The sequence below is a fragment of the Patagioenas fasciata genome, chromosome 13 (assembly GCF_037038585.1).
Source record: "Patagioenas fasciata isolate bPatFas1 chromosome 13, bPatFas1.hap1, whole genome shotgun sequence".
NCBI classification, from domain to species: domain Eukaryota; kingdom Metazoa; phylum Chordata; class Aves; order Columbiformes; family Columbidae; genus Patagioenas; species Patagioenas fasciata.
Window position 1 is genome coordinate 6,642,964 of NC_092532.1, and position 19,737 is coordinate 6,662,700.

The 19,737-nt window shown below is 39.4% G+C and overlaps 1 protein-coding gene across 12 annotated transcripts in view; it reads left to right on the plus strand.

The window, feature by feature from the left end:
• Positions 1-19,737, plus strand: part of CHD9 (chromodomain helicase DNA binding protein 9) — a 92,517-nt gene that overhangs the window by 19,160 nt on the left and 53,620 nt on the right. For 8 of the 12 annotated variants that reach the window (XM_071814476.1, XM_065848706.2, XM_071814471.1 and 5 more), the window contains one exon: positions 19,571-19,645. The exons of 3 other annotated variants lie outside the window; for them this stretch is intronic. In XM_071814476.1, the coding sequence (XP_071670577.1) occupies positions 19,571-19,645 (75 nt within the window). Of the gene's footprint in view, positions 1-19,132; positions 19,646-19,737 lie in introns of those variants that run through there. One more of the 12 variants, XM_065848703.2, reaches the window with a different exon arrangement.

Below are 19,737 nucleotides of genomic sequence, written 5' to 3' on the forward strand. Positions count from 1 at the left end.
CATCTTCTCTTTTATAGGAAGCATGTAAGTGTCAATAAATTCAACTACAGACTGGTGTTTCTGGATTGCTTTGGTCTCATCAAAGTAGCTAAGCTTTTCAAAAACAAATAGGACAAGTAAAGTTAGAAACCTCAGCATATGTGAGATTCTCGCACATTTTTCAGCTCAAAAAAATCCTAAATCAAAAGAATATACATCTTAAATAGAGAAGACACTTAATAACCAAAGGCACAAATAATTATTCTTTCCGCTTTTAAAATGTATCAATCTTTAAAGCTATTGCTGTGGTTTTGGAGACCGATTTGGTGGCTTTCCTTGTTAATGCTCGAAGAGTGGTATCAGTGACAGCGTTACCTGTAAGTTTGCACCTTAACATGATCACAGTTTGGCTCTGCCCGGGAGCTTTCAGCCCCAATTAGGTTTGGCAGGGATGGCTGAAACTTCTTCCATTATATGCCAAAACAATATCTAATTTGGCAGCGGGAGCTGTAGCTTCCGTGTGGTAAGTGCACATATTCAGCTGCCATCACTGGTTATCTGGGGTTTCCAAAATTGTGGGACCGTCTGTTGAAATCCACGTACATGTGAACAGTGAAAGTAGGAATTTTTATTTTAAACTCCTGTTTTAAATTCTAGTTGGAATTTGACTTGTATTTGGGAATATGTTTCCTAATTTTCAATCTGTGCCTTTGAAAATAGAGGCAATTCTGACATCAAATATGTACATGCCGGCAGCTTTAAAAAGGCTGTAATGACTGTATTACTTCTTTATATTCTTGTCCCCTATATTTTCTCTACCTGAGAATATAGAATGGTGTCTTATTGAAAAAAGAAAATGCTAGGAAGGAAAAGAAAGGAACTTCACTACTGACTCTTGGTTCTGCTTGGTTTGCAGGACACAGGCCTGCGGGTGAGCCAATCTAACACTTTTTTCCCCCTCTAATTTTGTCGTTAGTGTAGTGATAAGGGTTTAACACATTTCATCTTCAGTCTTGGTTCACCAGGCTGCTTCTCCCTTACAACTTCTGCTTGTCTTTATGGAGTGTATAATTTCCAATTGCTACTAGTGAATTTTTTTGTGTAGAATTGCGGTGTGATGTTGGCAGAGCACCTATAGAGCTGTGCGGTTGAGACTGGCTCGATTAATGGGATGATATCAGGAGATGTGTTCTCTTGGTTTTGGCAAACATTCTCATTTTTAGGTCGGGGAGGGGGAGCAGAGGGGTCAGTTTGAGTTGTGAAGAGCACATGGGATACAAGGCAGCGGGCAAAAAGTCAAAACCTTCTTGCTGTTGTGACTTTTCCATTGTATACACCACACCTTTGTAAGACTTACTTCAATCCTGATGACATCAGTTGTAGCGCTTTGGTTTGTGACCAGGAATAGAGGGGAAGCTCTGAGGCTTATGGAGGGTGTTTAAGGTTTTGGGGGCTTGGGTTTGATTTTTATAGTGGTGTGAAAACAGAGCAATGTTACAATATTAAAACTTTACCTTTTTCCCCCGAAACTTCGAAATGAAGCAGACAGAAAACAGATAGTTATGAAACTGCATGGTTTGATTTTTATTATTTCAGGGTGCGCAATAAATTGCATAAATTGGATTCTGACCGTAAGTTTATCTAATCAGCCGGCAGTTGAATGTTTCCTTCAGCAGCCGGTTGCGAAGTGGTAGCTGTGAAACTGTTTGAGGAACCTATTGATAGGGAGTGACAGAGCAGCCGACGGAGAAGCCTCTTTACATTGCGGTGTGTGGAATACCAGCAGCAACAGCAAAGGATGGCAGAGCGTTTCCGATCTGTCTGCTGTGCGATCACAATTCCAAGAGGGTGTTTAGTTCTAATTCTCACTCTTACTCTTTGATCCCTTTGTGGAATTTCAAGTTCAAGGTGAGTTTGTTCAGCCTGAGCCTTTTTCAAAGGTGCGTGGTTTAACTAGGGAGGAAAAGGGGGGTGAGGGCCGGGGAGGGAATGTGAATATGGGTCTGACAAAGTGGGTGTCTTTAGGCCAGGAGTGAAATGGGAAGGGATTTTGCTTTTATTTTTTTTACTTGTGTATGTAATAGTTAAGGTGAAATGTTTATTGTTTAGCACAACGATGTTTCACGCTGGCTTTTGTGCATGTTGAGGAAACAATTACATAGGGCTTAAATTATTTTGATGAGTTTTAGTTTGATAATGACTGAGATGATTTCAGAAAGGAAACCTTTATTTAATGAAATAGTTAATAAAGTGTAGCTATTGGAATGGACTCAACATTAGACAACCAAAGATCTTTAACTACACTTATGCTCAAGTTATTTCAAATTAAGAACATTGAATACTTGCTTCATTATTTGAAAGCAAGCATGCTTATCACATTTTTACTTGTACAGATATTTTTTGAGAGAAATTAATTTAAAAATTAATACAATCTGTTCAGTATAATAATACTGCAGAACTAAAAACAATCTAGAATGTCTTATGCTGCTGTTATACTTTCCATGCCTGCTGTAATTAGATTATAATTGTAAATAAATTGTTCCTTTTAATTTCACATCATGCATTTTTCATAAGATTTGGAGAACAGAAAGTAAACTGAAGTTTCATGGAGTCACAGTTTGACTAATAAAACACTTCTGATCTTTTGAACTTCACTTAAAACTGTTTCGAGCTTGCTAAGGATACGTAATCTATTTGCTTTTAATAAAGTCGAAAAAAGGCGACAAAAATGCAGGCTTTTGACGTTCGGTTCTGCATGTTTAGAAGAAAAAGGAAGTTGGAAAGATAATCTCAAGTATAAACTGTTTAAAACCGTCTCACTGTGCCGTTTTAATATCTTTTGGCTACATACCTGAAAGCAGAGTAATTGAGATTAAACTGGAAAATAGCTTTCCATTAATAAGTACTATTGGACAAGGTGGTAGTCTTAGTTCTTAAATCAGATGAATGGGTTTTTTACCCTTTTGTGACTGAAAGTTTGACACATAACTTGATAATTCAGTATATTCATGGGTTACAGTATCTTGCATCTGACTCTTGTAAAAACTGACTTGAAACATGCAACTGCTTTTATGCTTGCACTTGTTTTAGAGCAACAGCTGACACTGGATTTTCAGAGAGTTGTCTTGCCCTTGTTGGAAGTTAAGCAGAGAAGTCTGACCATTGTAGGTGACTGCTTGGTCAATGTCGTACCTGGGACATCTCTACGTGTCAGGATGGCACAGCCTCTTAGATGATTATTATACTCATGAGCTTCTTACTCTGCCATTGGTTGCTGTTCTACTTGTATAGGAAATCTTGCACTTTTGGGGAAGAAATACATAGTAAGCAGTGATGCTTTTGTGGCTAATATGGGAGGTACAACAAGCCAATGATGTAGGCAATTAAGGGAGATGTATACAAGTCAAGGATGAACTATTTGTCAGAGCATATTTCTTACATTCTATGTAGTTTAATTTTAAGTGAGCTTGTAATGAGAAATATTTTAAAGTGATGAACTGATCACACTACATGTAAATTCTTTGTAGGGGAGACTGGCTATTTTGCATAGTATGTCTATAGGTTATGGCTCCGAAGTCCTGTTACAATATCAGACTGTAGAATTATGAAGCTGCTCTATATTTTGCTTGTGAAACAGCAGATGACGGTTTTCAGTGGGACAGGGCATAATAAAATACATCTATCAAAATTTATCATGCTTCACGTCATCTGAAAACTGAAATCGAAACATCTGTTTCAGTAAGTGTTTGTGTTGGGGTGAGTGCATTAAAAATCATATCTTGTGATGATGAAATGTAAAAAAACCATACCCTACACCCCCAGAAAGCCAATCTCCAAACCGAAAGAATCTTAAAACCTTATTCTTTTTCCTCAAACATTTAATAATGCCGGTATAGTTCCCACTATGCGTATTTGCTACATTTATAGTGCTCTTCTTCCTTGAATTACAGTTAATTTTGGGGGTGACATCATCATATGAACCAAAGTAAATCTCTGCCTGAACTTTCCTTTTAAACACTTGTGGGAGTTGTATGCTCTGCATTTAATTCTCTGTGCTTGAAGAGCAATTTTCACTCTGCTTGTTAGGAGCTCAATGAATTCGCTCCCCAGTTGTCGTCTCCCAGCACCTAATGGGTTTATCGTGCATGTACAAGTTGTGAAAGTCATCCCTCTGCTGACCTTCTTTGTACCATCTTTTGCAGCTTTTTTTGCTTTATTATTTTCAGGAAGGCACAAATAGCAGGAACGGGAGTGGTGAAGCTGTGTCAAAAGCAGAGTTAATGAGAGGAGCGGGACAAGGGCTCTGAGCTTGAGGAGCACAATTCCTGCAATGAACTAAGTCTTTTAAACTATAGCTGGACATTGTATCTTTTCCTTACCAATCTGTGGCTTTTTGCCAGTGTTGTATTCATCACTGAAGATAGAGATATTTTGATATCTTTATTTATTATTCTTGAATGTATAAACATTTCCCTTTGTATGTATTTTATCTAAGTTTTATATAAACATATAATACATTTTATTTCTTTTTAAAATGACTAATTGGCTGTGTTGGGGAAGGGAAGTACATGTTTGTGAGATTACTCTGTAACACATTTACTGATCAATATTTATTATAACTTTCAATTTATCCGTTTTTCGTCTCCCTTGGTTTTCCTTTCAAAATACGACTGTATAGTAAGGGAAAGACCAAAACTGCTGGACTTCTAAGAACAGAGAAAATGCACCAGAGTATCTGCTTTATTGTTTTAAGGGTTTGTTAGTAATTAGCATCTCTGGGTAGAGCTAAATTGTTTCATCATTCTTCTTGCTTTGAATCTTTCTTACTATCACTGATGCTTTTCTTAAGTCTCTCTCAACCTTCATCACCTGTCAAATAATGAGGCCGTCCCATTCTTTGTATATGTGTCCTTTTGAAAACAAAGTACTTGCTGTTGTAATGATTGTTATAATTTAAGAATAGAGTTTTTCCTGAGATAATTGCACACTCATTAAATGACTGCAATAACTGTCTTTAAAATGTGCCAAAAATGAAGCATTTTTCTAAAAAGTAGTTAACAGATGGCAAGCATGGGAAGGAAGCTTTTGGCTGGGTCAGCTTACAGGAGTAAACCTGGAGATAGCAAGGCGAGACTAGTTGACAAAAATAAGTAAAATAGATATTATTTTTTAATAATGTTGCAGAAGAAGTGTGATTGAATAATCTAAATAATTATTTGCAAGCAGATGTCTTGTTAACCCTGAACAACCAGAAGGTAATTCAGTAGTGTGAGAGTATTGATGTAATTGTGCACGTGCGGTGTTGGGAAGTGGAACTGAATTATAGAGAAAACAGAAGACAAACCCCATCTGAAATTGTTTTGTAAAGACAGCAACAGGTACTGTAGTTCTTCTGCATGGGAAGAAATGTAAAAACAGTGGTGGGGAGGGAGGGAGGAGAAGCTTCACTTTCTGCAGTAAAGGCAAAATAATTGTACGTGGAGCTGCAGCTAAAATCTAAAATCTGAATTTCTGAGTGCCTTCAGACCTACCATTGCCTCTAAAACTTCCAGAACAGCGCTGCATCTTGAGACATTTTGTGGAAAATTAACACTTTAGAAAGTGTCAGTGAGCTGTTACTGACAGAGAGGTAGAACTTGTAGATTTGTTAACCAGTAGCGTGGTTTTGGAACCAAAGATTCTGAAGTACAATTGGAATGGATGTTGCTTTTGTCCAAATGTCTCTGTGCTTTATGAACTCAGGTTTTACAATTTACTTTTGCTGTTACTTTAATTTTCAATATATAGAGAGATCAGAATAATTTCCTGCACTTTGTCCACCCAACAGCCGTCTACGTGTGGAGAGGTTTGGGTGGTTTTTTGTTCATTATCAGGTTAAGAAGTTTGCACAAGCTGCTGGTTATGTGGATTTCCAGGACAGCGTCTGTCTTCAGGTGTTGAGTGAATTCAATTTGGGGACTCTTAAGTGAATGGATTTCTGGGATTATGAGACTCAGAATTCTTATGTTGACTTGAATAAGTTTGATCAATGTATCTAAGAATGTAGCTCTAGGCTAGAAGCAGCTGGCACATCTTAGATTTTTGAAAGCTGTGTTATTTGTAGTAGAGATTGATTTTTCTCTCATAAATGTGGCAGATTTTCTTTTGTGTGGATTATTTGGCCTGTGTTGGCACTTAATGGGGTTTTTTGCTCCCTTGATGTCTCCCTGTGAAGCCCAGCATTTTAATTTATATCTTAGGAAATTGTTCCCATCTTTTACGTACTGCCTTTCCAGGAGTTAGTCCGTATTTGAAAGTAATTTCAATGTTAGAGATGTATCATATATGTGCACATAATGCTATTCAGTAGCATATTGAATTGCAAACCAGAACTGGTTTCATAGATTGATAGGAAGGCCTCTTGTAAGAGATGATTTGTGACTTCACAATTTAGCTTATATGTTGGAAAGAAAAGGGAAGTTTACCTTAGTGTTAAAGAAAACATCACAAATATTTTGGTTCTGAGCATTTTGCTTGTTGTAATTTGAAACACTGTTTCAGAAAGAGAGTTCTGACTGACATGTTTTTAAAATAATCTTAAGAGTAATCTTAAAAACAGTTGTTTTACCGTACTGTCTCCTTTGCTGAGTACCACTCATATAGAAGGAGATTTTCTTAACAGTATTTTAAGCAAACTTCCTAGATAAACACAGCTATTGTGGTTTTAGTGACTTGCACCATGCTATGGCTCACAGTGCCTGGGTTTGTACTGCAGAAGGGTAAGAAACAGTGCTGGAAGCTGCAGTACATTTGGGTTGGTTTTCTTCTCTCCAAAAGGTTTGTAGCAGCCACTCCTGAGGCCCAGGAACAGCTCAGCTCCACGTGGAAATGTTGCTGTAGCAGGAACTTTGGTTCTTCAAAGCAGTGACCAGCTGTTCCACACACGGTTGTCACAGGGAAGACAGGTGGATTAATTTAAGGAACATATGAGTGACAAAATCAGATGTGTGTTACTGTCTTTGAGTTTGGTAAGAACAGCTTTTTCAAAGATCAGGTGAATTTATGTTGCTGTGTCTGTCATAGCTTCTGTTTATATCACTGTGTGGAGATACCTTGAGATGCAATGAGGTGGTAGAACATGATGGCACCTGGTCAACTCCAGGTGCTACACAAGAGACATGTTTTATGGTGCCAGCCCGGTGTGCTTTTTGGCTGGAAAAACAGTGGATTGTCAATGTGTAGAGGCTCGGACTGATTTCAGGAGATGTTCAGACACGGAGACCCGGCCATGGTTGCTGGGGGCAGAAGGTGCTGGTGCTCCCCGCAGTGCTCACGCCATCCCATTCCGCTCCCTGCCCAAAGGCAGGTTCTGCTGACTTTATCGCTGTTAAACACATTAAGAGTTTCCCCTGTTTTGACCTTCACGCTGGGTCTAGTCCTGCTGCTTTTACTAACAGCCAGACTCAGCTGAGATAAAAAATTATTGCTGTGCTGATGTTGCTGGAGACCGGTCTTGCAACTTGTAATGTTTGACCCCTACCAAAAGTTCATGCTCCCTGCTGGTTTGTAGCGATGGTTATCTCTGCAAAGCTCTTGGTGCTGTGTTCTTTCTCTAGAAATTTTTAGGAGACTTCTGGGGAAAAACAGTTTGGGTGTTTTTTTTGCTTCTGCTTTTTTTCTTTGCCTGAAATTAAACCCTGTTGCTCCCCAGTAGCATCCTCTGACCTGTGACCATTTTCAAGCCATCCCCTCTTTTTGATGAATTCCTTTTCTGTAGGCATCTAGTTTTCCTCCTCAACCGGGGGGGAAGGTTTTTGTTCAGGAATATTTAATTGAGAAAACCAGATTCAACAGGAGTGGTTTCATTAGGCTTGCCAGAATGCTCAAGTGCTCTTTTATATTGGAGATTCTGGCACAGCGAGCTGTTAAAGTAGTTCATGGAAGGTGACACGAAAATATTGAAGTTGGTTTGAATTGAAGTGGAAGAAGTATGCCCCCCTTTAATTTAAATGGAAATATGCTGCACAGTCTGTACTGGTTTAAATATTAGTGACTCCCTGGCTGTTGATGTTAAAATATATTTATTTTGCCAATTTCTGTCCCTGTTGTTTAATGCATGTTAAGAGCTGATATTTTTTTTTTGTCTTGCTGAAATTACAAACATTGAAAACACATTTCTGTTGCTCTGTTAGGTAAAGAGGAATACTACCAAAAAGAGCCACATTTAGAGACTGAGGAAACTTTTAAACTTAACTGCTTCTAGTGAATAAAATTATTGTAAATAGAGATCTTGCATGCTAGCCTGAATGTGCAATCTGTTATGATTTAAAGATAGTTCATGATCAGTATTTCCCTATTAATATAGAATCAAATAATGTTCTTTTTTTCATGTCCCTTTCGCCATACTTCATTTTTCTGTCATGAATGAGCAGTGAAAATGCATAGGTTTTTAAAAACTAAGAAATTCAGAAGGAGGTTGCCAATATTATCACAGAATCACTCCCAGACCCTGCCAAGGCAATGGTCAGTGCCGCACGTTGTTCTGGGAGCCTTCGTGCTCTGAGTAACCTCCTTCACCTCCTTGGGAATTTTATTTTACTGTTGCACTGATGTAGTACAGAATTAGAGTGGAATTTGGTAAATGACACTGTTAGAGCACGTTGTGGAAGAGGCTTTGTGTTCTGTCGGGTCTGAGGCCTGCCCGGCCTGGCCTGTCGGGAACTGCTCAGCTGAGGTGTGGAGACAAACGCCAAACGCCGGGCAGGTTCCTGCGAGTCCTCCCAGTTGTTGCCCACTTGCCCCTGGCACATCAGGAGGTTAAGTGACTCCTTTAAGGAGCAGAAGAGTACAAAGATATAGACTGTGGACGCGTCTGCAGTTCACAGCCCTTCAAAACTGTGATGACTTGTGACTCCGGGACAGAAAAACAAGTGAAGAGGTTTTGAGGGCGAGCGTAAGGAAACAGCGGCAGCAGTAAACTTCATAAGGATGAAAAGGGATTTGATTTTAATTATAAAATGGTTTTCTTACAAGACCGCTCCCATGAGAGGTGTAGAAGGAACACTTAAACTGAAATTAAGTTCTGACAAGAACCAGGTACCGCACAGGTCCCGGGCTGATTCTCAGTGTCACGTTGACTCGGAGCTTGGCGTTTGGGTTAACAAAAGCTCCTTGCGTGCTGTTCTTTCTGGAGGTGATTTGGGTGGGTTTTTGCCTCCTAGTCTTCCTCTCTGGTTGGTTATGAAACCATGAGAAAACTAAACTATTGATGGCTCACAAAAGTGTGGCCACCAATCAGGACATGGGTGGGCAGGCAGCAGCTTGGGAAAATGGAAACAGGAAAGGTCTTTTCTCAGTTTATTTTTGAGTCTTTTTGTGAGCTTGTGTTCTGCACACTTTTGCAGCCAATTCTTTTTTTTATTTACATTGAAATCAGCATTTAAAAATATTTTTTTAATCTCATTTAAATAATAATTTCTGTCCAAAGGTAAACAAAATTGCTTGATTTAAGACTACTTGAACAGAAAACAGCAGCTAAAACCTGAATACTTTTAAAGCAAAGACTTTAAGTCTGATTAGTGCCTATGTCATTTAAATTCTTGTGTGTGTAGCAAAGAGGTTGGATTCAGAGGTGATCTCAACACGTTCAACTTCATCCCCTCTAGTTTGCATGGCATGCATAGGTTACTCAAATGTTCTTTTTGCCTTACAAATAAATAAAGTCAAAATTTCAGCTGCTATTTACAGTTTAAAGCTGTAGCAGCTTCTAAAATTAAACCTGTGTTTGGAATCTTCTGTCTGTATCTACCATGTTGAAAAGTTTGTCTTGCGTCTTGATATTTCCCAGTGAACTCAAAGCTGAGTCCACAGTGGCAGGTGGAAAACCTGCAGGCTTCTTATGCCAGTTTTTAGGTTTTCCTGAGTGTGAAAGACTGTCTAGTAAAGCAGAAAAAATGTGGCTTTTAAAATTTTAATTAGAGTTTGTGCACCTCTTTCTATCCCTTTCCAATTTTTAACATGAGGTAATTTTATACCTGCAAATGACAGTTACGGTGTGTTTTCAACTGCATAAAGCTGTAGCGGGCAAATGTAATTGCGTCTTTAGTTTTCAAAGCGTGTGGTGCAGTTTGCATTTATTTTGATATGGGGGTTGTTGGCACAGATATTATTGCTTTGTGATCTGGATGACAGCACTTAGATGCTTTGGGCCAGCGTTCCCATTCCATTGTATGCCCAAACTGGGTATGATGCGCTCCTAAGTGGTGTGGACTTGGATTATCTGAGTCTGAATCTGCTTGATACAGCTTCACTTGGTCGTATTTGTGTACTGAGCTGAAGTTAGCGACACAGTTCATGCGGATTAGTGTAAATTCATTTGAGCTGCTATAAAAAAGATATATTTTAAGAAAACAGCAATAACAGTTGTGGTGAAAAATTCAGTAAATTCTGTGTGCAACATTTCTTTCTTTTGCCTCTTTTTGTGGATGAAGTAGATTTCATTTGAGGTATTCTTCACCTTTTTGTTACGGATTTGAATTTATAATTCTTAGCACTGTGATTACAGAATTCCAACGTTCTGTATTTCCAAGCAAACACAAGCTTGGATTTTATTTGGCCTCTTGTTTGGCTTTTTAATGATGTTTTCGGTTTTAGCAATTGCTCATGTTTAACTTCCTTTGTGACTCACAAGGCCTCTAAGTCAGCTGCTGTTTCATTAGAGACCTTGTTCCTTTCCAGGCAGTTTCTGAAATAATCTTTCCCATTAGAAATGAACTTCCTTTGTCTCACTAAAAAACATGATGTTTCTGTTGTTTTCCTTTGACCACTGTATTGCAGGATTTGTTTCTGCATGTAAACCTGAGCATCTGAATTGTTATACTGTCAGACCACCAGACTTCTGACTGGCCTGCTTTTAGGACAGGAGCTTTAGAGTATCAAAAGAATAGAAAAGTATAGAGTAAGGAGTTGTTTCTGAAATGGAGGGTTAGAATGATTCTTTGTTTTTATTATGCATAGAGAATTGAAACAGGCCTGAATAATCAGAATGGAAGTACAATAAGTGGAGTCTTTTCAGGATAGATTATCCAAAATATTACAGTTCCTATATTAAAGTTTTGGGAAGAGTGATAAACCCTGCATTTCAGGAATACGTAGTTTCCCCAAAACTTCAAAGTGAATACATTTTAATTTATACACTGAAAAGTTCCTTTTCAATCATAATTTAACACTAGAGAAGGATATTATGCATAGACAAGTTAATACTTCAATAGAGAAACAACAGTTTAAGTAGGGTCATAAATGCACAAGTATACTCCACAGCATCTGCCTTTTTGAAAGTATTTATTCAGCCATTTTTTAATCTATATTATGTACGAATTTGCCATGGTAGGCCTGTCAGTAGGTACACAATTAAGATGCTCAGATGCATGGGGAGGAAGGAAGAAAATAGAAGTTAGAAGGCAGTGTTAGATACTATGAAGCATGATTTTAAAACAAGAATAACAAAAGAGGAGATGTAAAAGACTGATTGTTTGCCCATTTAGTCAAAATATCTTTTGAACCAGAAGGTTTTAAAGCAGGTGAGTGTATTTGGGGATGGAGAAGAGGAGGTGAGGAGTACGAAGGCCCCTTTAGATTTGCTTTAGCAGAAGTTTTATTCCAGTTTTCTTTTGTCAGATGAGAATCTACATGTAAGCAGGGAGAAGAGAAAGAATTAGCAGATCATGTGGTGTCGAAGGGTTGGATTTTGTAGCTTGTGGTTACTGGAATTGTAATGTCTTAAGTGGATTCGCCAAGGCGCAAGGACTGAGCTCGTGTTTCATTTCACTGGATAAGACACCTCTTCTCTACCTGTCTGTCTACTTTTGAGATTTCTGTTCTTCTCATTTGCCTAAATTTGATCAGTGGTTTATAAATTAGTAGGCTCTTGGTATCATAAATGCACAAACTTGCATGGCATGCTTGTATAACCTCATTTGGGTTGGTTTGTTTTCTTTTCAAAATAAACAGGATAAAAATTGAACAGTTGTCACTTGTAGTTGAATGTGTGTGTATAACTGTAACCTGAGAGCTGAAAAACAACCTAGCTAAATCTTTCTTCTAAGTCTTTAGTCAAAGAATGTGTGATTATCAAAGACTGGCTTTGTAATAAGGGCCAGAAGTCTCCCGTGCTCTGTGAGGGACAACTGTTCTGTCACCTTGGGGCAGGTGGGCAGTCTAGTGTATCTTGCTGTTTTGTTTTAGATCAAGCAACTTGTGACAGAGACCAGTCAGGCGAAGGTATTGATGATGTGTTTCCTTGGGACAGCCAGTGAGTTTGATGAAACTGCAGTGAACAAAGGTAGCTGCGTGTTGTTAGGGAGGTTAATCCACAGCGCAATAACTGCACAAGGGTGTCTGATGTGTCCGGGGATGGAGCACCCAATGGGGTGGAAATGGGCTGCCACTTTGCCATTTTCAATTTCAAAATGTGGGGCGTTTGCTAGACTGACAGGGGCTTTAGGTGGCATAGGGATGGTTTAGATTGTGGAGCACTGAAGGAAAAGGCCCCTGGTGTCTGCCCAACTCTTTTTGCTAGTTTTCCCTTCAGAGCTCTGTACTGCAGAAGAGCAGTGGTAGGGGTCACAACATTGGCATTTGCCATCTTTACTCGTATCGCTGCTACCTCTGCTTTGCAAAACATCGGCAGATAGTAGCAGGAGGACTAGAAAATCTTGCCTACAATAAGTTTATACTGGGTACATGTTGCTGTGTGTTATATTTTCAAGATACCTGATGTCTGCAAACTGGAAAGGTGGAATACTGAATCTTTCTCTTCTAAAATAATTAATGTGTGTGTGTGAATTTTCTTGGTGATGCTTGTTCTTGCAGTTTTATAATAAATATTTGTATATTGTTTCTCTTTTTACCAAAGCCTTAAAAAATAATCCCAGGAAAATGTCTGAAATTATGATTTACCTTGAGGAGGGGGAGAAGAAAACCTAAATTACTCCAGAGGAATGTCATTTAGGGATTTCCTGTTGTTCTCTTCTACTTTGTGAAGTGGTTTTGTTTTCAATCTTCAAGTTAGGATATAAAGTATCTTATTATTGTATTCTTTTAAGGGAAAAGATGAGTTTAATAGGAGTTTTCTTCCTGTTTGAAATGAGAGGCATCCAAAAAAAGACGTTTCAGTAGTTTGGTCTAAAGAAAAGCTTAGGTCTTTAAGTACAGTAAAAGTTATTTTTAGCATCCCTCACTGCACTTTATATTTACATTTAATATCTGTTCAGGGAGTCCCCTTACATTGGATTTAAAATATAATGCAAAAATAAACGGAATTTAATCTTGTGAGAGAATGCAAGGTTTCCTACAGGAAAGAACAAACGTACAGCTTATTCTGGTTTTCTCCAGTATCATTACTCCACAGGTTCTTGAAGCAGCACTTACTGGTGTGAGAAATCACTGTAACTGACATCTGTTTGATGACAAAAGGCTAGAAATTAGTGCCGTTTCAGTTAATGTGATATTTTTCTGGATTCTAAAAGGTCATTTAAAAAAAGCGTTGGGGAGAACTGTTCTCTTCTGCTGCTTTGCAGGATTCCACTCCCCACTGTTAGAGCAGCCAGCTGGTGTTACCTGTTAAATACAGGTTTTCTTATTGTAAAAACAAGAGTGTGTTCCAGCAGAAGCTGACTTACTTATCCCTTCTAAGAATGTCTTTGATGATATGAGATCTCAGTGGACCAATGTATTCGCAGGGCTTCATCTGGAGGTTTTGAACCCTAATGACTAGTCTTTTTAAATCAAAAAGATGTGTGTTATTTTCTTGCCTCCAAGTCTTCGGTGAAGTATCGTACAGATTTATTTCCAGCTGCTTGCACAGGACTTGTTTCAAACTGTGAACTGAAACCTGACTTTCCTTTTATAGAGTGTTGAGTTAGGTCAGCGCTTTTTTTAAGGAGCCAAATAATACTGAAAATTGCAAGGTGAGATTGGTCAAGAGTGCAAGGAAGAGAGTAGTGGAGCTTTTTTGTTCAAACATTTTGACCCTTAGGATGGGTATTAAAGGCTTTAGAAAATCTGCAGAGGTATGGCATGACTCTGACGTTGGTCTGAGCCTGGCAGTTTAAATCTATTGTGCATCCACAATGCTGCTTGACTTGGATATGATATTTTTTTTAATGTATTAGAGGCAACAGTTTTCTCATGTTTAGCAATGCTTCTACTGGGGAAAAAAAGATAAGCGCTGCATTGGGCTTAGATCACTGTAAGTGCTCAGGGTTACCAGTTCTGTGTGTAAAAAACAGGACCCGAAAAGCTTTGCTGAGGCAGCAGGTTTTGTTGGTATCACGTGCCATTTCCCAAAGAAAAATTCACCGTTACTGGCTAGAACCAAAGAGAAGTGGGTACGTGATGGGCTCGGAACACCAAGCGACCGCAAACTGTCACACGTCCAGTGCTTCAGCTCGGCAGAGCAAGCATGGCAAAGTTCTGAATTTCTTTCGTTTCCTGGCAATTTAAAACACTCCCATACCTAGTACCTCCGTTAGGAATCACAGTGAAAGTTGCATGCAGTTTTTATACCACTATTAAATATTCAGAACAATCTTGACTGTATTTGGCACTGAGCCCCAAAAAACCGTCTTCAAACAAAGCCTTCCAAATGGAAGTTCCCATGTGCTGTGGGCTCGTTCTCCAGTATCCGCTCACATTGCACACTGCCTGGATGCTTCTTCCAATTAATGATATGGCAAATCAGAGGCTTACAGGTTAAGAAGCCACTACTAGTCACAACTATGATATCTTAGCTATAGAAGTGGGGAAAATTAGTGATATTATTACTGGGTTCTGTAGCGTTTAGATGAGAAACCAACACCCTGTGTAGAGTGTGATGTGCAAACCAGGTGCGTGTTTCGTCTGCGAAACATGACTAATTTAAGGTTGCTGACCTTTACATTAATGTTTTCATTTCCACGTAAATTTGACATTTGGTCATAAGCTTGGTGTTAAATGCCTTGTGAGGTACAAATCACAGTAAACAAATTTACATTCTGAAGTGACTGTTATAGAGATAGCAATGTGGCAGGGCTACAGTTTTATGGTTGTTAGCTATTCATTTATCAACATCACAGAAAACAAATATGGAAAATGTGGGTTCCTCCCCTGTATCTTTTTCCTTCTTTTCAATCTATCTATTTGTAACATGTCTATTTGAATTTGGGTTAGGTTTCACCTAAGTATGACTTGAGATTCTGTATCCCTTAAACTCTGAGACATTCATTAACGACAATAATCAGCAAGAAAAAGAAGGAAGAGTATTATCAGCATATTGAAAGAACCGCACTTTGGAATGCTTCATTGGCTCTTTTAATAGTTCCATATACACACCAAGGAGAATGGAAAAATAATAGAACCCCATGGATCTTCATTTGCCAGTGCTTCTGGCGTTGCGGAGCAATTCCAACAGATGGTGTGGGGCAACTGTTGAACAAGAAAATCAACAGCAATTCAGAAGGAGCTCTGAAGGTGTGGGGGAGAGAAGGCATTTTTCTGGAGAAGAGAAACCCTGTTGCCTTTTGAGGTGATCCTCCCATCAGCTGTGCAGAAGTAGCTCAATTAACCATGGAAATCTTATTTCAGCTTATCATCTAAAGGAAACCACTACTTTTGCTGGGATGGCCATTTGGCAAAGGAGATTCCGTTCTGTGTGCATGTGGGTGACGCAGTCGTATCGTAAGGAACTTTCTACAGATGGACTCTGTCAAGGGTGTGAGGTTTGTTTTTTTAATAGATACACTTGATTAGAAAACCACCACTTAAAAAAAATGGCTAGAAGAGTTATTTATGCAAACTATTCCAGAGGAAAAAAGTTCTGGATACTAGAATGGAATTCAGAAGTCACCGAGTTGAGTTCATGCATTTTTTTCAAAGTTGTATTCTTAAATACAGTTTTATAATTCAAAGGATGAATGGATAATCCTTTAAGACTTAATAATTGTAGCAGCATAAAAGCAACGGCAGTTTTCAAATTTTGATGTGATTATTATGTGAAAAACTGAGAGGCCAATTTGGACAAAAAAACCCCAAACTATTGATTATTAGTATTAGTTCTGTGATTCATTTTTTGTATTATGGTTGTGATATTGACTTTATTTTGGTGACTTGACATGCACAAAGGGATTCCTTGTTTAGTAACAAACATGGACAAAGATGATGTCGTAGTGCATGAAGCTCAGGTTTCCAGGTTAATTTTAGCAACTTTCAGTGCAGTTGATGTCAAGGTCATCTTGATTTTTCAGAAGGACTTGTTAGACCAGCAAGACCTTGTTATGTTCTCAAGGTAATATGTGCACCTTCCTGCAGGTGTGTGCTACTTCCAGTGGAGGTAAAATAATCATTCAGACCATGGCAAATGTAAATTTTAGCTTTCTACTGTTGGAATAGTTGGGGTCAGGATTTACTTCTTAGTGGTAGGGAGTGTTTGGGTGAAGAGATCTACAAATGAAAATCATTATTTTAAAAAGTGCTTTATGTAATTAAATCAGGAATGTGTGACTCATTAAAATTCCAGGGAAAGGCATTACCTGTCGTTTGAGTGTATCAAGAATGGATGCAATTCAGAAGAGATATTTAGTCTTAAACATTCTGTGCACGCACAGAATTGAATGTAATACTTCTCTATCGTGAATGGCCATACCCACTGTAAGAAAGGTGTTCTTGCAGTGGAAGCCACATTTTACTTATGGAACAGACAAGGCACCATTTGGGAGGGTTTTCTAGAAGATGGAAGTTTTTTCTGTGCTAAACTTGCTTTCTTCTTGGGGCTTCCTTTGTAGTAATATGCAGAGGATGTGACTAAGCTATTGGTTGTTGTGAAACAAATTAAAATGGGGTTAGGCCTTCAAGGGGACAAAAAAACCCAACAATGTCTGTAAGCCTCAAGGACAGTGATTTGTTCTTGCTGTGGGAAGTAGTCACGCCAATGAAGGTCTTCGAAGACATGTCCTATGCAACCCACAACACAACGTTGGAGAAATTCCTTTCTGTGAATAACCTACCCAGCAAAGTACTGATAGCTATTGGGAGGACTGCTGGCATGATTCTGTGTCTTGATATTGTCTGGTGACTTGATTGCTTTTGCACTAGTTTAATTAAGATATCATTCAGATGTGTCGTGTATGTTTTGCTTCTGCAAGACAGCATATCAGATCCTTTTGAATACAGCCAAAGGGACAATGCTCCCCTGGCTGCTGTGAATTGGGGCGCATGTGGGGAAGTCTGCAACTGCTGTCCTGCCTGTCCTACCCTGAGCGTTTTCTAGGGCCAGCTCTTCCATGTGCACAGCGGTACGGCCTCTACCTGCTGCTGTTCCTGGCTCTTGCAGGCAGTGGCGTAGAAGGGACACGGTTCCTGCCGTGTCCCCTGTGCCCGCGGGATCACAGGAGCTTGTTTTCAGTGTGCATGATGATTTATAGCCTTTTAATTATTTTATAGCCACACTGTTTTGCAGGCATGACATGCTTATCAGAATAAAAGACCTCTGCTGAATTAGATTATTTTTGTTGCTTTGGTTGCTAAGTACATGCAGATATGGTCTTGTGTGGTGCAAGCGTGTTTCTCGTTCTTCTAATCTCGTAACATTTGTGTTGCTTTCCAGTTTTGTTTTTTTGTGACAATGGTGACTTCCTGGATGAAGGTTTCATTACAGCTTTATTTAGCTTCAAATGCTGGCTGGTGCCTTCCTGCATCTCCGTGAATGTCATTTCCATATGGTTAGAGTTGTCATAGCAAAATTTAAAAAAAATACGTTCTCTGTTTTCTAACACATAGCTTACTGTTTGTGCAGTGCAGGAGCCGTAACTTAAAAGCAATAGTGTGGAGCAAGAAGCAGAGGGTCAGCCTGAGGAACTGAAACATTGAGTAGCCTTGTCCAGCATACTCACAATTCTCCAGTAAGAAAGCAGTAAAAGTTGTTGAGGAATAACTTGGGAGGCAGCTTTGATCTGTGAAGAAATGTAGCCTAAGAAACTATGTTTTAAAGGAATAATCTAGGAAGATTATTCCAAAAGAGTTATGGAAAATCCACCATTTCTATATTACCCACCTCATTACTGGGCATTATTTGCTTTTGGCCCAGGAATGTTTAAAAACCAACCAATTTGTTTTTAAAAATCCTCTAACTCTACTGGCTTTAGCGTTTGGCTCAGAACTGATATTATAACAAGAGTACATTAGGAATATTTTTGTTTAGCTGATCTCAAAATGCAAAATAGTAAAAATGCTAAAAAAATACACTAAGTTATGAAATAACAGCCCTTAAAGATAAATCACTGCAATTTGTTATAGATACTGGAACTATAGTATAGAAGCATCTTGTCTAGAGTTCTCAAAAGTAAAATTAAAATCTAATAATAATCCTTGTGATTAAGCTGTGTGTTTGCAAAAATATCTTTGGAGTGCTGTTATTAAGAGAAGAATCATTTTAATGTACTGGGACCACTAGTGTTTTCCATGGGCAATGAACATTTTGAAATTAACCTGAAGTGTAAGGCCCAGTCTTAACAATCTCAAAATCCTTGCAGTATTTTAAAATTTCTAGGGAAAAACACATATGTATCACAAGATAAAGGTATACATACATATTAAGAAAATAGAAATTGAATCCTGATCTTCATTCTTTAATGGGCATCTGAGAATAAAGGGTGTTGCTAGGATGGAGCTATGCTGTCAAAAGCTTCTTGTTTCTTTAATAACCTTTCACGAAACCTTATCATATCTTATTGTTAGTTTCATTTGATAGGTTGACAATACATATTTTAAAACTTGCCTGTTGTACAGTATCACTTTAAAACAACCTGGGAGCCGGGTTTGCTGTGTCGCATGGGACGGGGAAGCTCCTGTAGGTCTGGGCAGGGGGCAGAGGGATAAAATCAACCTAAGTTCTTCCATTTTCTGTGGGGAGCAGGGAAGTCTGTCAGCAAATGCTTATACGATCACTGCTGAGGGCTTACAGTAATGAATTTGGTGTCAAACAACAAATGTTACGAAGTATTTTGGAGAGCGAGATGAGCGGAGGTGACAGGCAGCTGTCGGTCTGCCCTCCTGTGCCGCCCCCAGGCCTGTTTCCATGAGGCAGCCAGAACTGCAAAGTCGCCATGAATTGAAGCCCAAGACAGAAAACCTCTGAGTTTCCCTGATTTTCCGCTTTGTGGAGCGGCGGGAGCGGAGGGGCAGGAGGAGCAGGAGTTAATGCCGGTACCGCCCGGCGGGGAGAGCGGCCTGTTGGGGGTTAAACTGCGGAGCCTTGCTGGAATAATAACGGGTAGCACCATCTGCCGGCCTACTTCCGCGGAAGGAGCCCGTGTTTTTAACGACATCTCTAATATTCACGCTGATGCATTTTGATGCTTTGTGCGTTCGTTTCTTTCCCCGCTTTGTTGGGCTCTGGCGATCGGCGGCCGGCCGGCGCTGAGGGGGGCGCGGGGGTCAGGGGGGAGCCGGGCCCCGCGCTGCCCGGGGAGGAACATGGTGATAAATCACTATGTGTGTTTGTGGAGCCTTCTGCATCTCTCGGCTGCGGCTCGCTAAATAGGCCATTTAGCAAATCTTCTCTCAATGCTTTTCTCTTGAGCACCGCCTGGGAAAGCAGAGGGCAAGCCTTTGTCTGCCGCCAAAAATGTCTTCAGTGAAGAGGCCAAGAGGAAGGGTAAGTGGAGGCTGAATGAGTGGGAGGAGGAGGGGTTCTTCGGGCTAAAAGGCTAATGGGATTGAATAACCTTCCTTATTACTGGCTGCTGC